This window comes from Fulvia fulva, chromosome 2 (genome assembly GCF_020509005.1).
Source record: "Fulvia fulva chromosome 2, complete sequence".
NCBI classification, from domain to species: Eukaryota; Fungi; Ascomycota; class Dothideomycetes; order Mycosphaerellales; family Mycosphaerellaceae; genus Fulvia; species Fulvia fulva.
In genome coordinates this window covers 1,555,781-1,578,229 of record NC_063013.1, presented here as the reverse complement: position 1 = coordinate 1,578,229, position 22,449 = coordinate 1,555,781, and the positions used below count along the sequence as shown (strand labels likewise).

The 22,449-nt window shown below is 53.7% G+C and overlaps 8 protein-coding genes across 8 annotated transcripts; 4 read left to right on the top strand and 4 right to left on the bottom strand.

Moving 5' to 3' along the window:
- Nucleotides 1–133: 133 nt before the first annotated feature.
- On the top strand, nucleotides 134–2,714 carry CLAFUR5_02724 (Heat shock protein hsp88; the record flags this gene model as incomplete). Its single annotated transcript, XM_047901872.1, has 4 exons — nucleotides 134–178; nucleotides 240–954; nucleotides 1,037–2,337; nucleotides 2,394–2,714. 4 exons carry the CDS (start codon nucleotides 134–136, stop codon nucleotides 2,712–2,714), a joined length of 2,382 nt encoding a protein of 793 aa, XP_047757498.1.
- Nucleotides 2,715–3,776: 1,062 nt separating this feature from the next.
- On the bottom strand, nucleotides 3,777–4,911 carry CLAFUR5_02723 (Lipase B; the record flags this gene model as incomplete). The annotated part of the gene is made up of 3 exons (XM_047901871.1): nucleotides 3,777–4,082; nucleotides 4,156–4,559; nucleotides 4,611–4,911. 3 exons carry the CDS (start codon nucleotides 4,909–4,911, stop codon nucleotides 3,777–3,779), a joined length of 1,011 nt encoding a protein of 336 aa, XP_047757495.1.
- A 6,175-nt stretch (nucleotides 4,912–11,086) lies between these two features.
- On the bottom strand, nucleotides 11,087–11,874 carry CLAFUR5_02722 (Glutathione S-transferase-like protein OpS6; the record flags this gene model as incomplete). Its single annotated transcript, XM_047901870.1, has 2 exons — nucleotides 11,087–11,734; nucleotides 11,794–11,874. 2 exons carry the CDS (start codon nucleotides 11,872–11,874, stop codon nucleotides 11,087–11,089), a joined length of 729 nt encoding a protein of 242 aa, XP_047757496.1.
- Nucleotides 11,875–12,358: 484 nt separating this feature from the next.
- Nucleotides 12,359–14,628, bottom strand: CLAFUR5_02721 (uncharacterized protein; the record flags this gene model as incomplete). Its single annotated transcript, XM_047901869.1, has 3 exons — nucleotides 12,359–13,494; nucleotides 13,557–14,260; nucleotides 14,429–14,628. 3 exons carry the CDS (start codon nucleotides 14,626–14,628, stop codon nucleotides 12,359–12,361), a joined length of 2,040 nt encoding a protein of 679 aa, XP_047757493.1.
- Nucleotides 14,629–15,569: 941 nt separating this feature from the next.
- Nucleotides 15,570–16,328, top strand: CLAFUR5_02720 (uncharacterized protein; the record flags this gene model as incomplete). Its single annotated transcript, XM_047901868.1, has 2 exons — nucleotides 15,570–16,095; nucleotides 16,150–16,328. 2 exons carry the CDS (start codon nucleotides 15,570–15,572, stop codon nucleotides 16,326–16,328), a joined length of 705 nt encoding a protein of 234 aa, XP_047757494.1.
- A 270-nt stretch (nucleotides 16,329–16,598) lies between these two features.
- CLAFUR5_02719 (uncharacterized protein) lies at nucleotides 16,599–17,393 on the bottom strand (the record flags this gene model as incomplete). Its single annotated transcript, XM_047901867.1, has 3 exons — nucleotides 16,599–16,865; nucleotides 16,956–17,185; nucleotides 17,303–17,393. 3 exons carry the CDS (start codon nucleotides 17,391–17,393, stop codon nucleotides 16,599–16,601), a joined length of 588 nt encoding a protein of 195 aa, XP_047758364.1.
- Nucleotides 17,394–18,001: 608 nt separating this feature from the next.
- On the top strand, nucleotides 18,002–19,620 carry CLAFUR5_02718 (Membrane protein TMS1; the record flags this gene model as incomplete). Its single annotated transcript, XM_047901866.1, has 4 exons — nucleotides 18,002–18,052; nucleotides 18,105–18,137; nucleotides 18,193–18,828; nucleotides 18,877–19,620. The coding sequence occupies 4 exons, from the start codon at nucleotides 18,002–18,004 to the stop codon at nucleotides 19,618–19,620; spliced, it is 1,464 nt and encodes a 487-aa protein (XP_047758363.1).
- Nucleotides 19,621–20,243: 623 nt separating this feature from the next.
- CLAFUR5_02717 (uncharacterized protein) lies at nucleotides 20,244–20,770 on the top strand (the record flags this gene model as incomplete). Its single annotated transcript, XM_047901865.1, has 3 exons — nucleotides 20,244–20,324; nucleotides 20,382–20,660; nucleotides 20,735–20,770. The coding sequence occupies 3 exons, from the start codon at nucleotides 20,244–20,246 to the stop codon at nucleotides 20,768–20,770; spliced, it is 396 nt and encodes a 131-aa protein (XP_047758370.1).
- Between the last annotated feature and the right edge of the window lie 1,679 nt (nucleotides 20,771–22,449).

The following is a 22,449-nucleotide window of genomic DNA, read 5'->3' as shown; positions in this document are numbered from 1 at the left end:
AAATCTTTTGAACTTCTCACTACATCCCACACCAAACACTCGAAACACACCACCAACATTCTCCCAACACAATAGACACTCTCGCGGCATCGCATAGCAAATCTCTACCACAGCGAAACGAACACCAGCAAAGATGTCGGTCGTCGGTCTCGACCTCGGGACGCAAAACAGTGTCATTGTAAGGCAAACACGTCCCCCGAACAGATCAGCACAAGATATGGCTAACACACACATCACAGGCTGTTGCGCGGAATAAGGGTGTCGATGTCATCACCAACGAAGTCTCGAACCGTGCGACTCCCTCCCTCGTAGGCTTTGGTCCTAAGGCACGATACTTGGGCGAGTCCGCAAAGACGCAGGAAGTCTCGAACCTCAAGAACACCGTCGGCTCCCTCACACGACTCGCCGGCCGCTCATTACAAGATCCCGATGTACAGATCGAGCAAGAGTTTGTCTCGGCGCCGCTGTGCGAGGTCAATGGCCAGGTCGGCGCCGAGGTCACATACATGGGCGAGAAGCAGAAGTTCTCAGCTACCCAGCTGATTGCCATGTTCCTCACCAAGATCCGTGACACCGCATCGAAAGAGCTGAGACTACCCGTGAACGACATGGTCATCTCCGTTCCAGCATGGTATACCGACGCACAGCGTAGAGGCTTGTTGGACGCAGCAGAGGTGGCCGGCTTGAAGGTGCTCCGATTGATCAACGAGACAACCGCGACCGCTCTTGGCTACGGTATCACAAAGCTCGACCTACCGACCGCAGAGGAGAAGCCACGACGAACCGCATTCATCGACATTGGTGCTAGCAATTACACCGCGACAATCGCAGAGTTCCGCAAGGGTGAGCTCAAGATCATCTCTACCGCCTACGACAGGCATTTCGGTGGTCGCAACTTCGACAAGGCCATTGTCGACCACTTCAGGGACGAATTCAAGGAAAGAAACAGGATTGGTGAGTAAGATTGTCATTTCCTTTCTCAAGCTCATCTCGACATCGTCGCAGAGCAGCCCAACTAATCTATCTCCATTTCTAGACATCTACGAGAACCCCAAGGCGCGTGTGCGTGTCGCAGCGGCAGTCGAGAAGCTGAAGAAGGTCCTATCTGCCAACGCAATGGCACCAATCAACATCGAGTCCCTCATGAACGATGTGGACGTACGAGGCATGCTTAAGCGTGAGGAAATGGAAGAACTCCCAGGTGTCAAGGCCCTCCTGCAGCGTGCAACCGTGCCCCTCGAGCAGGCTCTCGCAGATGCCAAGCTCAAGGCGGAAGACATCGACTTCGTTGAGCTTGTTGGTGGTTGCACTCGTGTACCAGCACTCAAGGCCGCTATCCAGAACTTCTTCGGCAAGCCACTCAACTACACCATGAACGCCGACGAGGCCATCGCCAGAGGCTGCGCTTTCAGCTGTGCCATCCTTTCGCCAGTTTTCCGTGTCCGCGACTTCAGCGTGCAGGACGTGGTCAACTACCCAATCGAGTTCGCCTGGGAAAAGTCGCCGGACATTCCAGACGAAGACACCAACCTCACCGTCTTCAACCGAGGCAACGCGATGCCATCGACCAAGATCCTCACATTTTACCGCAAACAGCCATTCGAGCTCGAGGCCAAGTACGCCAAGCCTGAGCAGCTTCCCGGTAAGATCAACCCATGGATTGGTCGATTCAGCGTGAAGGGCGTCAAGGCAGAGGGCAAGGAGGATTTCATGATCTGCAAGCTCAAGGCTCGCCTGAACCTGCACGGTGTGCTCAACGTCGAGCAAGGATACTACGTAGAGGAGCAGGAGATTGAAGAGCCTATTACAGAGGAGAAGAAGGACGGTGATGTGAGTACTATCCAGCATTTGAATTCTGTGCGACCTGCTTTTATTTCGAGCGAAGAGGAGGAAAGATCGCTCGAGTGCACAGCAACCGACTTGCGGAACCTGCGCAGCTCTCCGGAGCAAGATCGAGCGGCAAAGCGATCGAAGCCGAACGAACCATTGCTGACAAACCGACAGGCAATGGACACCGATGATAAGGCCAACGGCGAGGCCAAAGCACCCGTCAAGACGCGCAAGGTCAAGAAGCAAGTCCGCAAGGGCGACCTCCCTCTGTCCGCCGGCACCGCCTCGCTCGACCAGGCTGCCAAGGACAACTACATGGAGAAGGAAGGCCAGATGGTGTCAGAGGACAAGCTTGTCGCGGAGACCGAAGACAAGAAGAACGAGCTCGAGTCGGAGATCTACGCCATGCGTGCGAAGATCGAGGAGCCATACGAGAGTAACGGATACTCAGACTTTGCCAGTGATGAGGAGAAGGAGAAGATTCGGGCGAAGTGCGAAGAGCTCGAGGTAAGTCTACTGACTCGGCATAACATGATCGACTGTATACTGACGATTGTCCTCAGGACTGGCTTTACGACGACGGCGAAGATGCCAAGAAGGCACAATACGTCGCCAAGCTTGACGAACTCCGCGCATCTGCTGGCCCAGTTATCCAGCGCTTCAACGACAAGCGACAAGAAGAGGAAGACGCACGAAGAAGGATCGCCGAAGAGGCCGCAGCCAAGAAGCGCGCAGAAGAGGAGGCAGCAAAGAAGGCCGCCGAGGAGAAGCGGAAAGCTGAGGAGGCTGCAAAGATTATGAACGATGGCTCTGATGCTGCCCCGCAGAAGCCGGACGAGGAGATGAAGGATGCCGACCAACCTGCTGAGGTCGAGGAGGCTTAGAGAGGCATGACGGACCACCATCATGAGGGCCAGTCTGGCCGCAAAATCGAGCATGATCAGTGATAGAGGATCGGCGCAGCCGGCGTAACGTGGATGTATTGGTGTTGATGGTGATGACGAATCAATGAAGCACTATTGAAAAAGGGATGACCATTGCATGAGGCAGCGCGTTGACGTTTGCGATGTTTATAGATAGATGAATATGAAAGAGCTTCTGTGTTCACTTTAGCGGACAAGTTCCCACGCCAAAATTCACAGCAGAAACTAAGTCGACGCTGTAGGCATGCAATCCATTGAAGTACATCAGGTGTGTAAGAAGATGGACAGACGCCGACGCCGGCACAACGGACCATAACCTGTGGCAGCAGTCTTCAATATTGAACCAACGTTCAACAACCGTTGAATAGCCATTTTGAACAAGCTGTATAAGTCTGGCGAATGTCTTTCACCACGACCTCGCTATAGCCTCCAGCACGATGACTTCGTGTGCGGTTCAGCCACTGCATGAATGATGGTATATCTACAGCACGAGGGACTTGACCTCCAGAGACGGAGTGCGATGGCTTAGTGGTATGAGGCAGCATCTGCCACTGCCCCCCTCGGAGACGTTGGTCTTCGGGACTGCGCAGTGGTGGGGTGTCGTGCTTCGTCTTTTTTTTGGGCTGCGTGATATGGCATGGGGCTCGGTGCTGCACTGAGTGAAGATGATGCCACACAGAGGCTTTGGATTGCTGTTTGCTACAGAAGATGGTATTGTGAGGAGCATTGCCGCAGGTACATATGAGGGAGAATGCTGCGGTGCATCAGAGACGGGCTCGATGGCTCAGTGGTATGCTATTGATGTGTTTTGTACTGTCAGATGCGAGGTGCTGGTGATGATATGCCACGTTTCGAAGATGATTGTCGTGCCGGCTATTTATCGTACGATCGCTGGGCTGTTATGATTGTCTTTTCTGCCGTCCGTGACCTTCCTATCAATAGCGGAGGTGACCCTCTGTGGGGTATACTATTTCCAACCCTGGTCTGTAAGTATCGATGTACATTCGCAGGCATGAGATACTTCTATTGGGCATGAGCAGCAATAGCAGGTTCCGCCTTCAGCTTCGGACCACCGAGAAGTACTCCATCGACCAAGTTCTCCAGCAAAGATCCGATGTCCTTGGCGATGTTCACATTCATCCCGGGTGCTGCAAATCTCAAGCAGATATTTAGAGCCTTCCTCCTTACCCTTGCCATGCTGGCAACACCATTGTTTCTCAAAGCGTCAAGCGCCAACGCATAAGCAGCGCTTGAGATCGTCATTGTAACATGACTATCCGGTCGAAGTGGACATAAGCTTTGCACCGACACGACGTTCGCGCCGGGAAGCTACCGAAGAAGGAACTGTTAGCTATACTCGTCCGGGAGCCTGTGGCAAACCCTCTTCCCCCCGGACACGTACCTGTGCATTCCCTCCCGCCGGCGTAACAACACCATCGAATTGCGTCCAGATGCTAGTGGTGGGAACTTGCGCGGAGAATTCGTGTGCATGCAACGTATCGTACCAGTGGCTTCCAGCACTTTGCTGCCACAGTGACGCCTGGCAGATCCCGCTGGAGCAGATGTTGGACAAGAGACTGTCGCTGTTCAGTAGCTCAACGCCGTGGAAATCCGGTGAAAGGGCGACGAAGGCGCGGGTGACTGATCGTGTGCTCGGCCAGAATTGGAGGGCCCACTGCGTTACGGGACCGCCTTGGGAGTGGGTTATGACGGCTGTGGGAATGTTGCCGGAGAGGGAGGAGATGGCGTGGATGTTGTAGGCGACGTATTCGGCGTTGACTTGCATGTCGCCCATGGCGCGGTTGGCTGGAGAATGTCAGAGGTGATCGATGACATGTGTATGTCGACCGGTCTTACGGATTGTGATGTAGCATGCTGTGAAGCCGTTGGCCTTCAAAGCTGGAACATAGCCATCGCCCCATGATTCTTGTCCTGTTGTTGCGGTGCCGTGAATGAGCAGTACAGGTGGCGACGCAGCTGATGGATTGCCATATGGACAGGTAAGCGATGCTGCCAAGTCATTGGCGCTGACCGAGAAAGGCGCGTCCCCATCGAAGACAAAGGTCGGAGCCCGTCTTTCAACAATTGGGCTAGCGATCGTGGTCTGTACAGAGAACAGTAGAATCAGAACAACGAGTGGAGACATTGTACAGAGCATAAAGTAAAGAACGAATGAAAACAAATGTCAACCGCCGATCGCAAAAGATCTGGACTGTACCTGAAGAATGATCGACTGCGGTCCCTCGTGGCACTAAAGTACTGTCAACGCGCGGGGCATCTATACCACGATCCTAGCCGCGATGCTGCTATTGTGGCTCCTGAAATCACCAAGTCAATCGTTCTGGCAGAATGGCAGGAGTGCATTCCGCGTGCCGACCTGCCACATCACTGGCGTGACTGGCCGACAACGAAGTGCTCACTGAGAACCGTCTCCAGACACGCCGGACACACATCAGGAGGATGCATAACCGCCAATGTTGCCAACATAGGAAGGTACGAGTCGTACCCCATGTTTCGGGCGGCGCCTGTCACCTTGCAATGCGATGCTTGAGCAAGGTACTGGATGGCGGCGATGGGTGGTTCGGTCTTGGCCTGGGTGTTTGAGGGAGGTAGTGCGGATGTATTTCAGAACAGGGAACGAATGAGGTTCGAGATGTTGTGTTTTGTGGAATTGCTCGGCACGGAAGAAGGTGCGGTCCGTAGCTCTCGTGCAGGGGTTGATGGAATCGTTTAGACTGCTGGAAGAGGAAGAGGCATGAGTCGTGAGATTGTGAGATCTCGTTGCGATACCTCAAGTGTAGCAGCGGTCTCCATGGGCTGTGTAGGAGGTGAAGAGATGAAGTGTAGCAGGAGCCGTTGGCCATGGGCCGTTGCTGCCGAGGCTGTTTTCACTTCACTACTTCTTACTCCAGCCTAGCGCGATTTCGAGCTTCACGTGCGCTGTTTCTGCCCCACCTTCTAGGTAATCACCGAGCTTACGAGCAACATCTTCCTCTTGCTCTCAAACACCCTCTGAACAAATTCGATCCAAATCCACCAAAAGACCATCAAAGTGCTCTCCACAAAAGCTTATCACTCCCAGCACCATGCATCCAACCTGTAAGCCTAGCGATCGACCCGAGCTTTGAGATAGAGGCTGATATCGTTGACACAGGTCCTAAGTGCGGTGCCACCGCCTCTGGCAAGACATGCGGCTCTTGCGGCACTGTAAGATTGATAACAGACCACGGCAGGAAGGTGCCATCATGCTGACTATTGTCACAGACCTGCCCAGTCTAAGCTCCACGCAAGGTGAACCCGGGCCACGAGGGATGAGGACCGAGGCACTACGAGTCGCCAGAGTAACGAAGATAGCACGATGAGACGATGAGATGAGAGGTGACGAAGTAACGGCGAGATGACAAGATGCGTTAGTCATGAGGCCCCAGTCGATAGCCCAGCTACAAAACCAAGTACTTCACGATCCCGCTTCGGCACAGCCCACACACATCCCGTACATCCAGATGCACCATCCTTCGGCACGACACCGGAAGGTCCAACGGCCAGTCCTTGCCGATGCTCGACCTGCATGACTTGGAGACTGCATATGCAAGCCGCACGCATGTCACATGCATCGCGCGAGTCAGTCGTTGACGATCCCTTTGCAAACTCGTCGACAGAATTTAGTTTGCGTTAAATCCAGCATCTTTAGCCTCACTATACCTGTTCCAGGCGTAAGTTCATGTCCATGCGACCCCCATGTGCCTGTCGTTGACGTATCAGATGAGGACGTAGCTGGCAGGGGACAAGCTGACTTTGGAGTAACTCTGACCGAGAGAAGGTGCAAAGGGATTCATCTCATCGGAGCAAAAGCTTCGACATCCAGGTCATTGGGACAGCGGGCGCATGGCCAATGGAGGAATGCTGTGTGAACGTCTTGTAATACATGCCCAGCCCCCCAAACCAGGTGGCTGTGAACAAGGCTAAACATCGCTACTTGCTGTCTATTTCGTAGCGGCTTCCAGATCCCTCCCTCCTGTTGTGCGCCGAGCATTACTGTAAAAGTTGATTAGATCTTTGTTTCCCCAAAATGTCCTCGCGGACAGGCCTCTTCCTTGCACCCCGAATCAGTCAGTCCAGCACTGTTCAACCAACCGCCGCCCTTTCCGTGTAATCCATTTGACTCCCGGGCCGACTCTCAGTCAAGGCCGCTTTCTCTATCCCGTCGGTTTCCCTTTCCCTTCCACCAGCCGCAACACCTTTGCCGAGACTCCTCGCTAGGGTAACGTAACGCTGCAAAGTAGCCTCCTGAACCAGTATGATATTCCTGAACGCCGCTTGATACCAAAAGAAGAATTTGAAGACGACGCTGTTCGATGATCAGAATTCGAGCATAGTCTTGATGATGGGGAGTCATACCTATGATGCTTTCGCTGTGCATGGCCGGCAGGTCTTCAGCTTGCACTTTGCGCACTCGAAGATGAACCAGTGTGGCCCCGAATGGCACATGTTGCAATTCCAGAGGATGAGTGTCGTATCGGATTTGATCATCTTGAAGGTGTGTTCGCACTTTCCTGGTTTGGCCATTCTGGACATGATGGTTAGTGAAGTTCACAGGAACATGACAGGAAGGAGACTCACTTTCAGGTGGTGGATGTGATGAGGTGATGTGGTCGTCGGTTGCTTACGCGATTCAGGTTAAGGTTTAAGAAGTGTTCTTCAGGCGATGAGGCGGTGTGTGGAAGCTGAGAGCCGTTGAGTAATGGCCGTTGGTATCAAGAGGCTTGCTGAAGGTTCGCGGATGACGGAAGCCGAGTGAGTGAATGTGGTTGAAGGACCCGAGATGCTGGATGGGAAGGAGCTGAAACGTAGAGCTGGACAGCCGAAGCTATATAGAAGTTTCTCTGAGTCGTCTGATGGTACAGCTTGGGCGAGGATGCATCAAGGCTCTCACACCAAATAGGAATTTGTCCTTTATGCCACCCTCTGGGTAAGCACGGTGCTCAGCCAGTGACAGGTACGGCGCACACAAGTGTCGTCGAATACAGACAGTTGGTGATGAATTGAGCAAAGAGGCAAGATCTGGTGATACCATGGAGGGCTGGCAGCTGTGCGACGTGCTGGCCTTTTTCCTCCTTCGCTGGCAGCGAGTGGTCATTGCTCACTGAAAGCAGTAAGCAGAGAGAGTGTGCCAGCAGCTAGAGCGATGTGGCTCACTCGTCCCCGTCGCCGCGGCTGTGGGTCGCAATGCTCTGGGAGAAGATCCCTGCGGTAAGGCACAATAGGGCGGCTGCTTTGAGCGATGGTGGGCACTGGGCGGGCGTGCTGTGTGCCAGAGCAGGCAGGGCAAGCAGTGCAAGCTCTTCCAGAACGGCGTTGGAACCAGCACTCAGGAACCCATCGAATCGGCTGGCGCTCCCCAGGTCCCGGGCACTGGAATCGTTGCACCACTGCAAGCAGTTAGATCTTGCTTAAGGTTTAGCTCCTGGACGTCGAGCAACTCTGAGCGGATTTCGGAGTGCTTGAATCCTCGCTGCTGGCTGGCCGCGATGGGAAGACAGGCTTACGCACACCGAAGCTAGCCCTTGGGGTCTGCGGCATGCGTGCTGGCCCACTACTGAGCGGCAGACGACAGGCATCATTTTGCACAAGCAGACGTCCAAAGAAAGTCTGGCATGGATGACTACCCTAACAAGCGCACTGCATACGCCGTGCAGGCGCCACACAATCCACCCAACGCCCGCCAGGCGGCCCTTCGCGCTTACCACGGCCTCGTCTGGGCGGGCGGTGTTGGTTCGCGATGGCAATCTATGCCCAGGGCCGTCTGGAGAGTGGGCGAATGGATGAAATGCCGGTCTCGTGTCTGTGATAGAAGAGGTCAGGTGTTTCGAAGTTGATGCGGCCTCAGGACTCGCTCAAACCCAATCGGCCTAGACCGAAAGCGCGTCCTGCTAGCGCCTCGACCTCCACTCCTTCTCCATCATCATCATGTTCATGTCTGATGTCTGATGTGATCTCCCAGCGCGTCGTCTCTCATCGCATTCCCGTGGCGGTACGGTATATCGGCTTGCGACGCGTCACAAATGTCCTCCATCCTCCCTACACCTCCACCGTGCCTGCCTCAGTGGCCACTGGCCATGCTGAGCAATGTTTGCTGGCCCCACGGCCCGCGCTAGGACACGCCGACCGCCCACCACCTGACGGCTGCGTGTAACTGCCTTCTTTCTCTGCGCCTGGAATGTCATCTTTCGCAATGTCAGAGGCGGCATCACGCGCCCGGTACATGTAATTGTCACCATTGCACGGGAGTACGAGCGCACGCTTGCTGACAGCTTCCTACCTACCTCCTGGTCCGCGACCCTGCTACCTGGTTGCGAAATAGAGATGCTCCTGCAGCCACACCTACAAGTTCGATCGTCAACCTGGAACCCCATGCCTCTATCCGCAACATGTCATACCCGCCCGTTTGTTAGCAGTCGCGCGCGCATGAGTGGTTGTTTGGCGCCAGTTCCAGCAAACGATGCGACGGGCGCCATGACAGACGACGCACCTGGCCATCTGCAGCAGTGGCGCAAAACGGAAAGCTCACGTTCTTTGCGGCATCAAAGAATTGATAGCGCCGCCAGCCCGGCCATGGGATCGACAAGTCCCGGCCGATGGCGCTACTGGGTCATGTAACCCAAACAGCTCCATCTTGCATAACGCAACGCAGGGCAGAACGTGGAGAAGCTCGGAGTTGGCCAAACGTCACCTCCTTCAGGCTTCTACTTCGGCTCAACACATTCGTTGATACTTGGTCAGAAGGATTTTGTAGCACAAGGGGGCCTTCCATTGACTCGTCGCGCTGATAACGGCTCTCGAGCTCCGAGCAGATTGGAAGGCACTGCCGGCGTCCGCCAAAGGTTGCCACATGCGCATTCGCATAGCCTGCAGCAAGCCACACCCTTGCATGCCAAGTATACCAATGTACATCCGATCTGGATCATGTCTCTATCTTGCTCGTACTGGCCGACACACCTTTTCCTCACTATCTTTATAGGCACCTGCTCTACCACCATCTCGGTCGCACCGAGACAATCATCTGGCGGAAGCATCTCCATTGCATACGGAAGCGGGTACCACGTTCCACGATCCTCACTCGGTCCATGTCCGAGGACTCAGACACAAGACCTCTGCCATGGCGTTTGCGGCTCGCAATGACGTCTCCACTCCTGCGCAGATCGCATTGCGCAACTCAAGGCTAATGCAGGAACGTGTCTCACAAAGTATTTCGTTCCCGGTCACCGGGTCTGGCGTCGATGCGATGGAGTTGCGGTTGTGCGCTGTGGGTCAGGACCCGTTTGCTTGCTTGACAGCCTCAATAATCTCAAATTGATCGAAGTCATGATCGGTCGGAGGAATTGTTGCATCATTAACCCTGTTGCAAGTCATTTTGCTTGATCTTGATCTTAATGAGCAGCAGGGTGGGAGATTCGACTTCACCTTCAGGGAAACGTAAGTCCTTCCGGATCCGTCTGTTCGTTACAAGTTCAGCACGCTTGGCCTCACTTTTTTCGCTTTGAAGGTTTCGTTTCGCTTTTCGAAACCTTCAAAGTTTCTCCGCTACTTCGCAGGGCAATGTACGTATTCAGAGAACTCAGAACGACTGACTTGCCTGATCCCAAGCTTCGTGAACTAACAAGAAGATCCAGAGCACAGCCACCGGCCAATGGTCGGATACGCGATGCGAGATTTGATGGCCGACCTGGCAGACGACCTCTGTGCAGGCATTGAAGAAGAGAAACGATGTATCGCTGGGATCACTAGGAACAACTCGGCGCATTTGTTGTTCGGACACCTTACAATGCTCGAGGTACATTTTATACGATAGTTGTCTAGACGCCGAGATGCTATCGGTGTCAGTGGACACCGCATACCATAAGTCATTCAGCAGATGCTATCTTGGCCATAAAGATGTATCCGAGAGCATAAGCATGTCTCTCCTAGCCGTTAGATCGGAGTCTTAGACAGTGAAGTAGTCGCGGATATGCTGGTGTTGGGTATTTCAAAAGGCCTGGACTGAGCTTGGCATAGGACCCAACGTATCTTGGTGGGTCATTACATCGACGTCAGGGCATCTTACCTCACAAGCATTCTCGTGTACGTTGTCCATGACGACTCCTGGCCGACTCTATCCTCGACAGACTTTGGCGGGACCAAGTTGCCCCAGCCAAACCCTGGCTTGAAAGAGAAGCGCAGCCATAGAATTGCCCAAATACCAACTGATCCCGAATCATGACAAGTAACACTGAACGAGCGAGTGCATACTTTCACAGTCTACGCTATTTACCAACCCAGCTTAAGAACATCCACCTCTACTTCTTACTATTCGCAATAGCCTCCATCCTCTCATCCCTACACTTCTTCACCGCCGGGCGCTCCTGCAACTTCTGATACCAAGCCCAACAAACCGGATACTTCTCCTTCCACTCGCCCACAAACTCCTCGCCCATGATGTGCGGTGGATACTCCAACAGCCAATGCCACGGCACAAAAGCCAGATCCGCATACGATACCTTGTTGCCGACTAGATACTCCGTTCCTGACTGCTTGAGGTGCGAGTCGATGACTCCAAGCACGCGTCTGATCTCGTTACCGTACCGATCGAGACAACTCTTCAAATCTTTCTCAGGATGGTAGAGTATGAACCACGCACGTTGACCGAAATAGGGACCTTGGCCGGAAGTTTGGAAGTGCAGCCAGCACTTCTGGTTCCACTTTTCGGGGCCGGTGGTGTAGGAGAGGGAGTTGGTCGTGTCGTAGGTCGCCAGGAGGTATTCGATTATTGCGCCAGACTCCCAGAGTTTGAGGTTTGTGTTGGGGTCCTCGATGGCGGGGACGCGGCCGTTGGGGAATTGGGATTCGAAGGGGGCTTGCTTGAGTTCGGAGAAGTCCATGATGATGTTTACGTAGGGGATCGAGAGTTCTGAGAGGATTATGGCCACCTTCCACGGGTTGGGGCCCTAGGGATTGGGGTGTTAGGGAGGTGGGAGAAAGGGATGGGGTGGAGGTGAGGACGTACACCGGGGTGACTGTAGAGCTTGATGGGTTTTTCGGGCTTGACGTCTGTTACGGCGTCGAGGGCTTGCTTGATGGAATCCATGGTGATGATGATTTGTTGTTGTTGGTGGTGTTGGTGAAGGTAAGATGGGTCAAGGAGGCAGAAAGCATTGAGTATAAGGACGATGACAGCTGTCTCCGCTTAAGCGGTAGATTGGCTCTTCTGCCATTGTGCTTTTGCAGTACGGAGTAAGTCGATTGAAAGTTTGTGAGAGCTGCAAGAGAGCTACGTCGATCGAGGGGTAGATTCCTGCCCCTCTCTGGCTTCACTGCGGTGGTTTGAGCCTCATGACAATTACCCGCAGCGACGATTGATAATCAGTGCGCTTTGTTGCCGCTGCGTGTTCATCAATGCCTTCGGCCACTGGAGTGTGTCCAATGGTCCTTGGAGTCCAGTTCTAATGTCCAGAGCTTGTTTCACGTGTTCTCAAGTTCCACTTCCCTCCTGCACACGTCATGGTAGGTGTATGCATGATACACTGCCGGCACGTCCTGCATAATCTGCGATGCCCTGCCGCTGTAAATTGTCATGTCTGTCGTGAGTTCAGCCGAAGCTTCGGCGGCTGTCGTCCAATAGGAATGCTATGCATCACACCAGGACGTTTGCCATCAATACTGGTCATTCCGCCATTCCCATTGCGAACCTTGACAACAGAGCTGACTCTGCTTAATTTACGAGGCCCGCTTGCCACACTTGCAGTCCCGCTTGCGGTACGACTGATCGTACTCGAATGACTGGTCGAAGACCTTTCTAACGTTGGTCTTGCGACACCGTTCGGTGTCTTGTCAGCCTCAGGTGCAGCTCTCAAGGCACTACTGTGATTCCTGCGTGCTTTCCTCCGAGTGCGATCCTGCATCTTTCGTTTCCGTGACTGGGCAGAAACCGTACTGCCGTTGTCGGTATCTGTGCCGTCGATCGTACGTATGCCATTCATGTGGCGATTGTGTTTAGCAGTCGCTGACAGTCGCGCGGTTGACTGCACACTATTGTGATGCTCACTGGTGGTGGCATGGAGGCGATCTGCCTTAGCCAAGTTGGCCCTCGAGAGCGGTCTGTTCTCCTTACCCAGCGAGGGAGACACGATGGCAGGGTTTGCCACGACATCGTTGACATGGATGGAGGTTTGTTGATTGCTGTCTCTCGTATTAAGTGGCGATTTGATCCCCTGCTGCATGACGAGCCCCTGAGTAAGAGGTATACGCATCCTTACGCCATGTTGTCCTTCTGCGGCGGTGTCCATTGAGTCGAATGGTGAAGCGACGCGTACAGGGGTGTGGTGAGGCGGCACCCCATTACAAGTGATACCCAGTGGCCGCTGAGAAGGCGCTTTTCTGTAGCCGTCAAGGCTTCGTCTCTCCAGCTTCGGTGGTGCACTTGATGGCACTCTCGTAGACCGGATATTCGCTTGCGTCGCAGGTTTCTCGCCATTCTTTGCGGCATGAGGGCTGTGGTGTGAGTCGGCTAGAGCCGCTGTGCTCAAACATCCTGCAGACATAGGCTGGATTATCGCAGTTTCTGAGGCAATCGTACTCTCCGCTGTCGACGGTACCTGCCCCGGTCCCTTCAACTTTCGGGGCGTTCGCCTCGCTGGTGTCAGCTCAGCAGGAGGTGCTCGCAGGGCGTCATCGTTCTGTGAGTTTCCGCCGCTGATTCGCGAGAGACCTTGGAAGTATGAGCACATCATGGCAAGAGACGCTCTATGTCTGTAATCGGAAGGAGCTAACCTTGCCCATTGACAGCTCCTGCTTTGGTCGCTTTGGCCTTGCCTTTGCCCTCGAGCTGGCAGCCCGAGACATTATCATGATCGTGATATGTGCACTCGCCACCATGGGTCGGATCGTCGAATAGGATACCACCAGACATGCTGCGTATAGCATTGACCATTTGTATGGCGAAGTCGGGGTTGTTCACGAAGCACTTTCGGTACGCTTCCGCATCTCGAGCTACTTCTGGGTCCATGATTTGCCGCGCGGCGATTCTGATCATGAGGGAACGAAATGGAGAGCCGACTGGTGAGGCGCGATATATGTCGTTGATCTCGTCTGCATCTGGAACAAGCTGCGACTCGTTCAAGCACTGCCGATACTGGTCCATGGAGATGTCCTTCAGACGAATCATGTCGAACCTGTCGCAAAGCAGATACAACTTGTGACAGGCCACGGCATAGTCATACTTGGCCTCATCTGACATTTGTGATGCATCTTCGAGTTGCCCTTGGTATAGCCACTTCACGAGCAGCTCAAAGCCAAGTGGGTCATCATGTGGAAGATGCAGCTGGTGGTGCTTTGTCCCATTGGTCTCGGCCTTCTCGTCTACGCGAAGCTCGGTCTCGAAGTAGGAGGAGTGATGGCATAGGAGATTGCGATGTAAGCTCCAATGCTTTCTCTCCGGTCCGACACGAATGTCGACCGTCGGCCCAGACAGCAACCTTTTGCGCATATTCTCAGTCTCATCATCCCACACATTCTGATAGCTCGGCGACCGCCCACCTAGCTCCAACAAGCGCAATCGGGCATGCTGGCCCAAGTACTGGGAGCCGCTCATGTCGCTGAGGAAGAGCTATGGTGGAACGCGTGAGGGCAGCAGGGCGACGTACCCGGCGAAAGTCTTTGCGCTGGACGTCAAGATGTCAGCGCGCACCACGCGTGCAGGCACCACCACTACCGGACCATTGTCGATGTAGGCGAAGTCGCGAGAGTAGATGGTTGGGCCGGTGTGCGCGACGGATGAGGTGCGCTTCGCGGTGGTGGGATGGTTGGGCGAGCCGGTCGCCGGAGGCTCAGCGATGCTACCCATCAGCCGGGATGGTCTTCACGACGATATACATGTGAGCTGATGCAAGGGGATGGGAGGCGCATCGTTGAACAGTGGAATGCGCACGAGATTGATGTGCCCAGCGCGTCGGAAGAACGATTCAGCTGGTTGCAGCTGCACGTGAATGTTGCTGCGATGGTCGAGCAAGGAAGTGCTGGTCTTGCAGAGACAGTCCTCACGTTCAATGTTTACTACCACACATCTTCATCGACACCACGCGCTTGGCATCGCATCGTCCTGCCCGGTATCGACAATGCCTTCTGAAGGATTGCGAAGTGATTATGATGACGATTTCGATATTGGTTGACGTTACATGTACACAGCTGCCCGACAGGAAACATCACCACCCGAGGCCTCCACGTCACTCAGACGAGCAAAGCAACACACGCGCACCACCTCTCCACAGCATGATGCACTGCAGGCACGTCAACAGAAGGCAATCGTCTCGCACAGAAACACAATCGTGAAGAGAAGCACGTACATGTATGACGTGCACACAGGACCATGCTCCGGAATGCATGTGTGCTCCATACCAATCTGCCAACTTGCACCGCCATCCTCTTCCCAGTTTTGCCACTTGCGCCACACTTTGACATGGGAACGCACGGAACGGTCCGAAGTCCTCCCCCAATGACAGTGACTGCCTTCAACATCACTGTGGCTCGCATGATGCTGTACTCTCCAATCCAGCTGGACGTCCTGGCCAACTTGCATTGTGCATCCCGCTTCGGTGTGTCACTGCTGCAACTCCACCATGACGTTCGTGTCTTGGTGGCATGGTGGTCGACAAACGCGTCGGGCATAAGAGTAGGTCGCGCCTGCTTTGCGTACGTTGAATCACTTTGAAACTACTTTACAGCATCTCAACACATATATCAAGAACTTTCACATTGCCTTCTCAAACAACACATCGGACAATCACCATGGACGCCGCAACATCCGCAGTCAACAAGCTCCTGTACGGCAACTCCGGCAAGGAGGCAGACGCGGAACCGACACCACCGCCTGCCTCCTCCACCAATGCTGTCCCTGACCGAACTAACGAAGTCGCTAGTTCCGGTGCAGGAGAGAAGGACACAACCGTCGAGCGCGAAGTCGCCCCAGCTGTCGAGCATGAGACGGTGAAGAAGGAGCACGAGACCAAGGAGCAGACCGTCATCGACCGCGAGCGCCACCAACACCACTACCACACCACTGTCCAACCACTCAAGGACCAGGACGTCGAGGCCACCAAGCACACCCACGAGCAAGCCGCAACACAGGAGCGTGTCATTGACAAGGACACCGAGGGCGAGCAGGTCAAGGCCCGTGTTGACGCTAGGGAGGGCGCTTTCGGTGACAAGACTGTTGAGGCTGCGACCAAGGAGACAAAGACTGATGAGGGTGCTGTTGTGGGCGAGAATGTGCACCACCACTTGCACGAGACTATCCAGCCAGTCATCGAGAAGGGTGAGTCAATGTTATATACACACTGCATCTGACCTACACTAACCCATCGTACAGAAACCATCGTCCCCTCAGTAACCCACAAGACCATCCCCGTGCACGAAGTCATCAACGAAGGCACCAAGGACCACGGCGTCACCAAGAAGGAAGCAATCTCCGTCGACGAGTTCAAGCACAAGCTTGATGGCGAGAAGACTGTTGAGGTCAAGAAGGATACCGCCGATGTGAAGGTCTAAAACTCGAAGTCTGATCCTCCGAGACGAAGAAGAAATGTTTGTACGATAATGATCCCAACCCGGTAGACCTTGCTGCTGGACCTACAGCAAGTGTGGAACCATGTTACTCTTATGTAGATACCCATCACACGCCTTGATTGGATTGGGGAGGTGTGTGGTAGATTGTGGAAATGAAAGAACTTCTTAAACCATTTCAAACGATCATTTACTCATCCGTTGCCAGACTTCATACATATCCCTACAGGACCCTTTCGGTTCCAGCACTTCCACCTACTCCCCCAGCTCTCTAACGGCCTCCTCAAAATCCGGCATATCATCACTCCTACTCGCCGGCCCTCCCCACTTGATCATACCATCCGCCCCGATTCCATACGTTCCACTCGTCTGCCACCGACTCCCGCTCTCAGTGGGTCGATTCGAGATCCCATCCTTGCTCAGCTGAAATACACTAGACAATGCTGAGGGCGCCAGAACGTGGGCCCAGCCAGATGTGCCGAGACCGTAGGCGCCGTATGCTTCGCGTTCGGAGTCGGTTACCTGGTGGGTTTTAGTGGAGGGGCGTAACGATGAGAGACAAGATCGAAAGGAGGCCAGGAGCAGTGACAAGGTACAACAGGTGCGACTTACAACTCGCAAGTTCCCAGGGTCACTACCATACTGCGGTAAACTCTTCAACCACTTCTGCGTATGCTCCTCCTCCGAATGGGACACCGCAATGAAATCGATGTCGCTGTGCGTCCGGGCGGCTTCTCGCATATTCAGGAAGGTCTTCTCGGCGAAGGGACAGCCGCAGTGGCGGAGGAATGCGATTATGGTCTGTTTGCTGGGTTCTATGGCGAGTTTTGCTGGGCGAGGTGCTGTGGGGGATGGGGTGTTAGTTATATCGTGGTGGTATGCAAAGGCATTCTAGATCAGAGTGACGTGAAGTTGCCATATTGCTGATTGATATATGCGTCCGTTCTGACCATGCATACCTTCAGTCCCGATCTTGGGGGGATCCGAGGCGTACATGCCTGTAGGCGCTGTTGGAGCGAACCATGAGTTGAATTCTTGGACGAATGTCATGTTGAGTGGATTACTCCTTGGATCTTGAGTTTGTTGTATTCCTCGTGGAAATGTCACTGTGTGGGCAAGAATGTCTTTGTTTGGTCAATAGTGATGGCTCAATCGGTACAGCTCTGAAGCTGCCCAGGCTACGTCACGGTGCGTGGGCGGTGAGGTCAAAGGATTTCTCGCTAGCCGAAGTATGGTAATCAGGATACTGCTGTATCTGTGCATTGCTATACATGCTGCTCTGGATTCGGGTAGTGTGTAGGTTCACATTGAACTTGCTTTGATGCGATTGCCTGGGTCATTGCGATGCGAGAGCTCTATTAGAGTCTCCCGACACTCATGATGAGCTCTGCCTCAATCCCCAGACCCAGAAACTGCATGGAAGAGCAAGAAAGATATCAGGCCGTTGGTGACGATTGTTTGTCTGGGTTCGCTGGGTCGGAGAAATCGTTTGTCGCTTTCAGGACACCTAGTGTATAGTGTTCGATAGCGCGTGACAAGGATCACGTGCATCGTGTGGCACTGCGATTCTGCCGCGACTTCCAGATCAAGCAGCAGGCGTCAACATCGTCTCTCGAGTCTCGATACATGCATCTTGTACGCATAGCGCATCGATCGACATGGGCGCATTGTTGTCGCTACCGCTGCTGGCGGTCCCAAGCATGGGAACTGTGAGCACGACGGACCTCCTGCCCACTCCAGCGCATACTGACCGCGACACAGCTCATGACCTTTGCAGCGAGTTGCTGTGGTGCCGTACGATCGAACAGCGATGCATTACACTGGACCAACGATGCTGACGACTCCATAGGCAACATGTAGCGCCGTTTGCTCAGCCTGCGGGAAATGCAACAACTCGATCGCAACCCGAATCGCCTACGCCCTCATCCTTCTCCTCAACTCCCTCCTCTCATGGGTCATGCTCACACCATGGGCCATTAAAAAACTGCAGAAGGTACTCCTCGACTATGTCACGATCAACTGTTTCTCCCACGAATGTTTCGGCTTCGCTGCTGTCCACCGAATCAACTTTGCCCTCGGCCTCTTCCACGCTTTCCATGCCGTCTTACTGCTGGGAGTGAGCAGCTCGAAAGATAAGCGCGCAGCACTGCAGAACGGATACTGGGGACCGAAGTTGATTGTATGGCTGGGCCTGATCGTGCTGAGCTTCCTGATACCAAATGAGTTCTTCGAGGTCTGGGGTAACTATGCCGCGTTGGTGGGTGCCATATTGTTCTTGCTGCTTGGATTGGTTCTACTGGTCGACTTGGCGCATACCTTTGCAGAATATTGCATCGAGAAGATTGACGATACAGATTCTGGTCTTTGGAGAGGTCTTTTGATTGGATCGACCATGGGCATGTACTTGGGCAGCTTGGCCATGACCATCGTCATGTACATCTACTTTGCCAACAGTGGATGCTCCATGAATCAGGCAGCCATCACAGTGAGTATTGCATATCGTATGTTGATAATCACCACTGACACATCATAGCTCAACCTGATCTTCTTCATCGGAGTCAGCGTCATCTCAATCCACCCCAGCATCCAGGCTGTCAACCCACGTGCGGGTCTAGCTCAAGCAGCCATCGTGTCGATCTACTGCACATATCTCACACTTAGTGCGGTAGCCATGGAGCCGGATGACAAGCAATGCAATCCTCTGGTCCGCGCGACGGGCACACGAAAGGCCAGCATCGTCATTGGTGCTGTTGTTACCTTCATCACATGTGCCTACACCACAACAAGAGCTGCAACGCTCGGCCTTGCACTTGGCACCGGAAAGCCAGGCTATCAATCAGTAGCATTGGATGATGAGACAGGCCATGGCCTGGTTGATACCCAGCCCGAGAGCCGACGCGAGATGCGACAGGAAGCACTTCGCCGCGCGGTCGAGTCTGGCGCGCTGCCAGCATCAGCACTGGACGAAAGTGACGATGAAGACGACGACGTTGACACAGGGAAGCTCAAGAACGACGATGAGAAGCAAAGGACGCAGTACAATTACTCGCTGTTCCACATCATCTTCATGCTTGCGACCGCATGGGTAGCCACACTACTCACACAGAACATCGGTGGTGACCAACCTCTCGATCAGCGGGGTGACGATTTCCAGCCGGTCGGTCGCACATACTGGGCCAGCTGGGTGAAGATCGTGAGCGCATGGGTGTGCTACGGTATTTTTGGTTGGACCCTGGCCGCTCCCGTCATTCTGCCGGACAGGTTTGATTACTCTTGAGCTTCTAGAGCTAGATATCAGGATACGCGCTTATGAATCACGTTTGTTCTTCAGCCTGCTTAGGCAGACTAGTTCGCGCGAGCGAGGCAGGTTGTTCTCGCCGTCTAGGGTCGCTCACGTTGTGCACAGGGTTGAACCTGGAGCACAGTTTATCCCAGTTCTTGCAAGCGACGCCAGCCTATTGGTAGTTTGGCACCGATGAACTGGTCGTCGAATAGCATCTCCAGGGGTCATATCGGATTCTCAGCATTTCGGAAGCATGTCGAAAAGTACGCCGTTTTATCAGCTAATACATCCTTGTCGTGAAAGGATATACCCGCGCGCTACCGAAATGCTGAGAATCCGATATGACCCCTGGAGATGTTATTCCGGACGGCTTCTATTCACAGTGGTATCGGGAATGCAAACTACTACTAATCACAGTGGTATCGAAACCCCGAACGACTTCTAATCAGCACTCTGTGCGGACGGAGAAAGTGGTATATGCGCGGTCGGCACAAGTTGTATAAGAACATCCTTCTCGCCAACATGGACTCGACTATTAACCAGCCCAACATTTCCTTCCGTCGTCTCTGACACACAATCTCATCACCGTAGCAGACAATCACACCGACTCAAACACCATGAAGTCCAACATCATCACCATTGGCCTTGGCACCATCGCTGTCACAGGCGTCGCTGCACTTCCGGTCCTGAATCAAGACGTACGCAACGCCTTGCCACCGTCCGCCGCCATTGCTTACTAATATTCGTTCTCCCAGATCGCCGTCTCCCTCGATCCCCGTGCCGAGTTAGCCATCGAAACTCCCCAAGGTGCTGACCTTGTAGCACGAGCTGTGCCAGATGTGGAAGCTTCCCAGGTCGCCGACCTCGTTGCCCGCGACGAGGAGGATTATAGAGCGAATGGTGCTGTGCAAGACAAGGGCCTTGGATATTCGCCAAACAGCTACAATGGGCGTTACGACCATGACTGGGAACAATGGGGGTGGAGTGATTTTCTAAGGAGGCTTATTATGTACTACCGGAGGGACAAGTATACAGTAAGTCCATGGGCTGCGAGGTGGAGGGAGTGTCATTATGGTACTTGGAGAGGTAGATGCTAATAGGTGTGTAGTGTGGCTTTGGGTTTGAGAATCATGGGATGTGCTAGACTGGCGCCGACTCTTGCCTTGCGAAAGTGAACGTACGCTCGTTATGACGATATATGATATATGATATTATTGATGCCGCGTTGCGGTCGATACTATGCGGTAGCCAATGAAGACTTGTATCCTCCAGGGCCCCATTGGCAAACATTCGGGTGAACTGACAAGACGCGACACTCAAACAGCAACAAGAGAAATAAGGTTGCCTGCTGATGGTCAGCCAACAGCTCAGAAAAGAGGACCTGACCCGAATCGAACGGATAACCTTGCGAGCTGCAATCGCACGCTCTACCATTGAGCTACAGATCCACATTTGTTGTGGGGAGTGTAGTGGCTTTGTCTAATTATAAAGGTATGCAAAGGTGATGAGTCAAGGAATGCAAAGTTTTGCCTTTGGAGTCATGCAAGGAGTCACAACATCAAGGTTGAGATCGGCCGGGGTCTCACATCGGGACTAGGATCATATCTTGCACGAAATTAGTGAGAGGTATAACTTAGCCAGTATCTGTAGAGGGCAACGACGGAGCAAAAAGAAGTTCTTGTGTTCGGGTCGGTCAGATTCGCACTGGCATCTTCCGCAATGGGCGGACATGCTTCCTAATTATGCCACGAACCTCTTATTTAGATGGATGAATGGAGGTTTCTTGGACTACAAAGGACAACATACGCGGGACCTTGCAGAATACGTGGCGGATACATGCGGATATGAGCTCCATCTGGCGGGCGGTGAGCATAAAGGTTTGCACTCGAAGTGATGCTCGGAGGCGAGACGTAGGTCCGACGGGCTACTTTGATCGCTCTTCTGGATGACGTGAAGCTCATGCACTTGTTGATCACTGCAAAGCTCGCGAGCGTGGATGAAAATATGTCGAAGCGCCATGCGATGGCAAGGGGAGACTTTGGCAAAGACACTGTAAAGCGATACATCCGGATCCTTTCGCAGTATGCAGAAGGTAGGACGGACGTTGCTGTTGCTTGCTCCAGGAGATGGGATATGAAGGGGCAAAAAGGATATGCCAAGCTCGGCCAGATTCGAACTGCCATCTTCTGCACCCCTACCGCTTGTTTGCCATTGGCCGCGCAGTAGAGATCGTACGCACAGATGTGCTGCCATTACACCACGAGCCCTTTCTACCCTGTGATGGCATGGTGCATTTTGTTGGGTTATGAAGGTAGCAAACGTGGGACCCTGCAGGAAGAGAGACGGATGGACGCAGATGACGGTCTATTACGGATCAAAGGTCAGAGGGCGGCGAGCATCGACGTATCGAATTCGACCACGTGCAGGACAGAAGTCAGTAAGTCCAGAAGGTCTACTCGAAGGCTTCGGGCCGTTCGCGAAGTTGGTGCCGTCAGCGATCGCAGCGTCGAGCAAGGGGATGTGCAGAGGCTCTATTGGAGCGCGGTATGCTACCACGAGCCCCGACTTGAAAGCACGGGAGCCACGTACTGGCAGAAAAGAAATTGCATCGGCCACTGTGAATTGACCCTTGCTCGATTCGAACGAGCGACCTTCTAGGTTCCTAGGCCAATCACCCATCGGGTGTTCGGCCAAAGGAGATATCCGCTAGACGCGCTACCGCTGCGCCAAAGAGTCTCAATTGTACCAATCGATGAAGGGTAGGCGATCCTAATTCATCATGAGGGTTGCGCGAGCTCACAGGTTCCCTCGGGTGAGTCACTG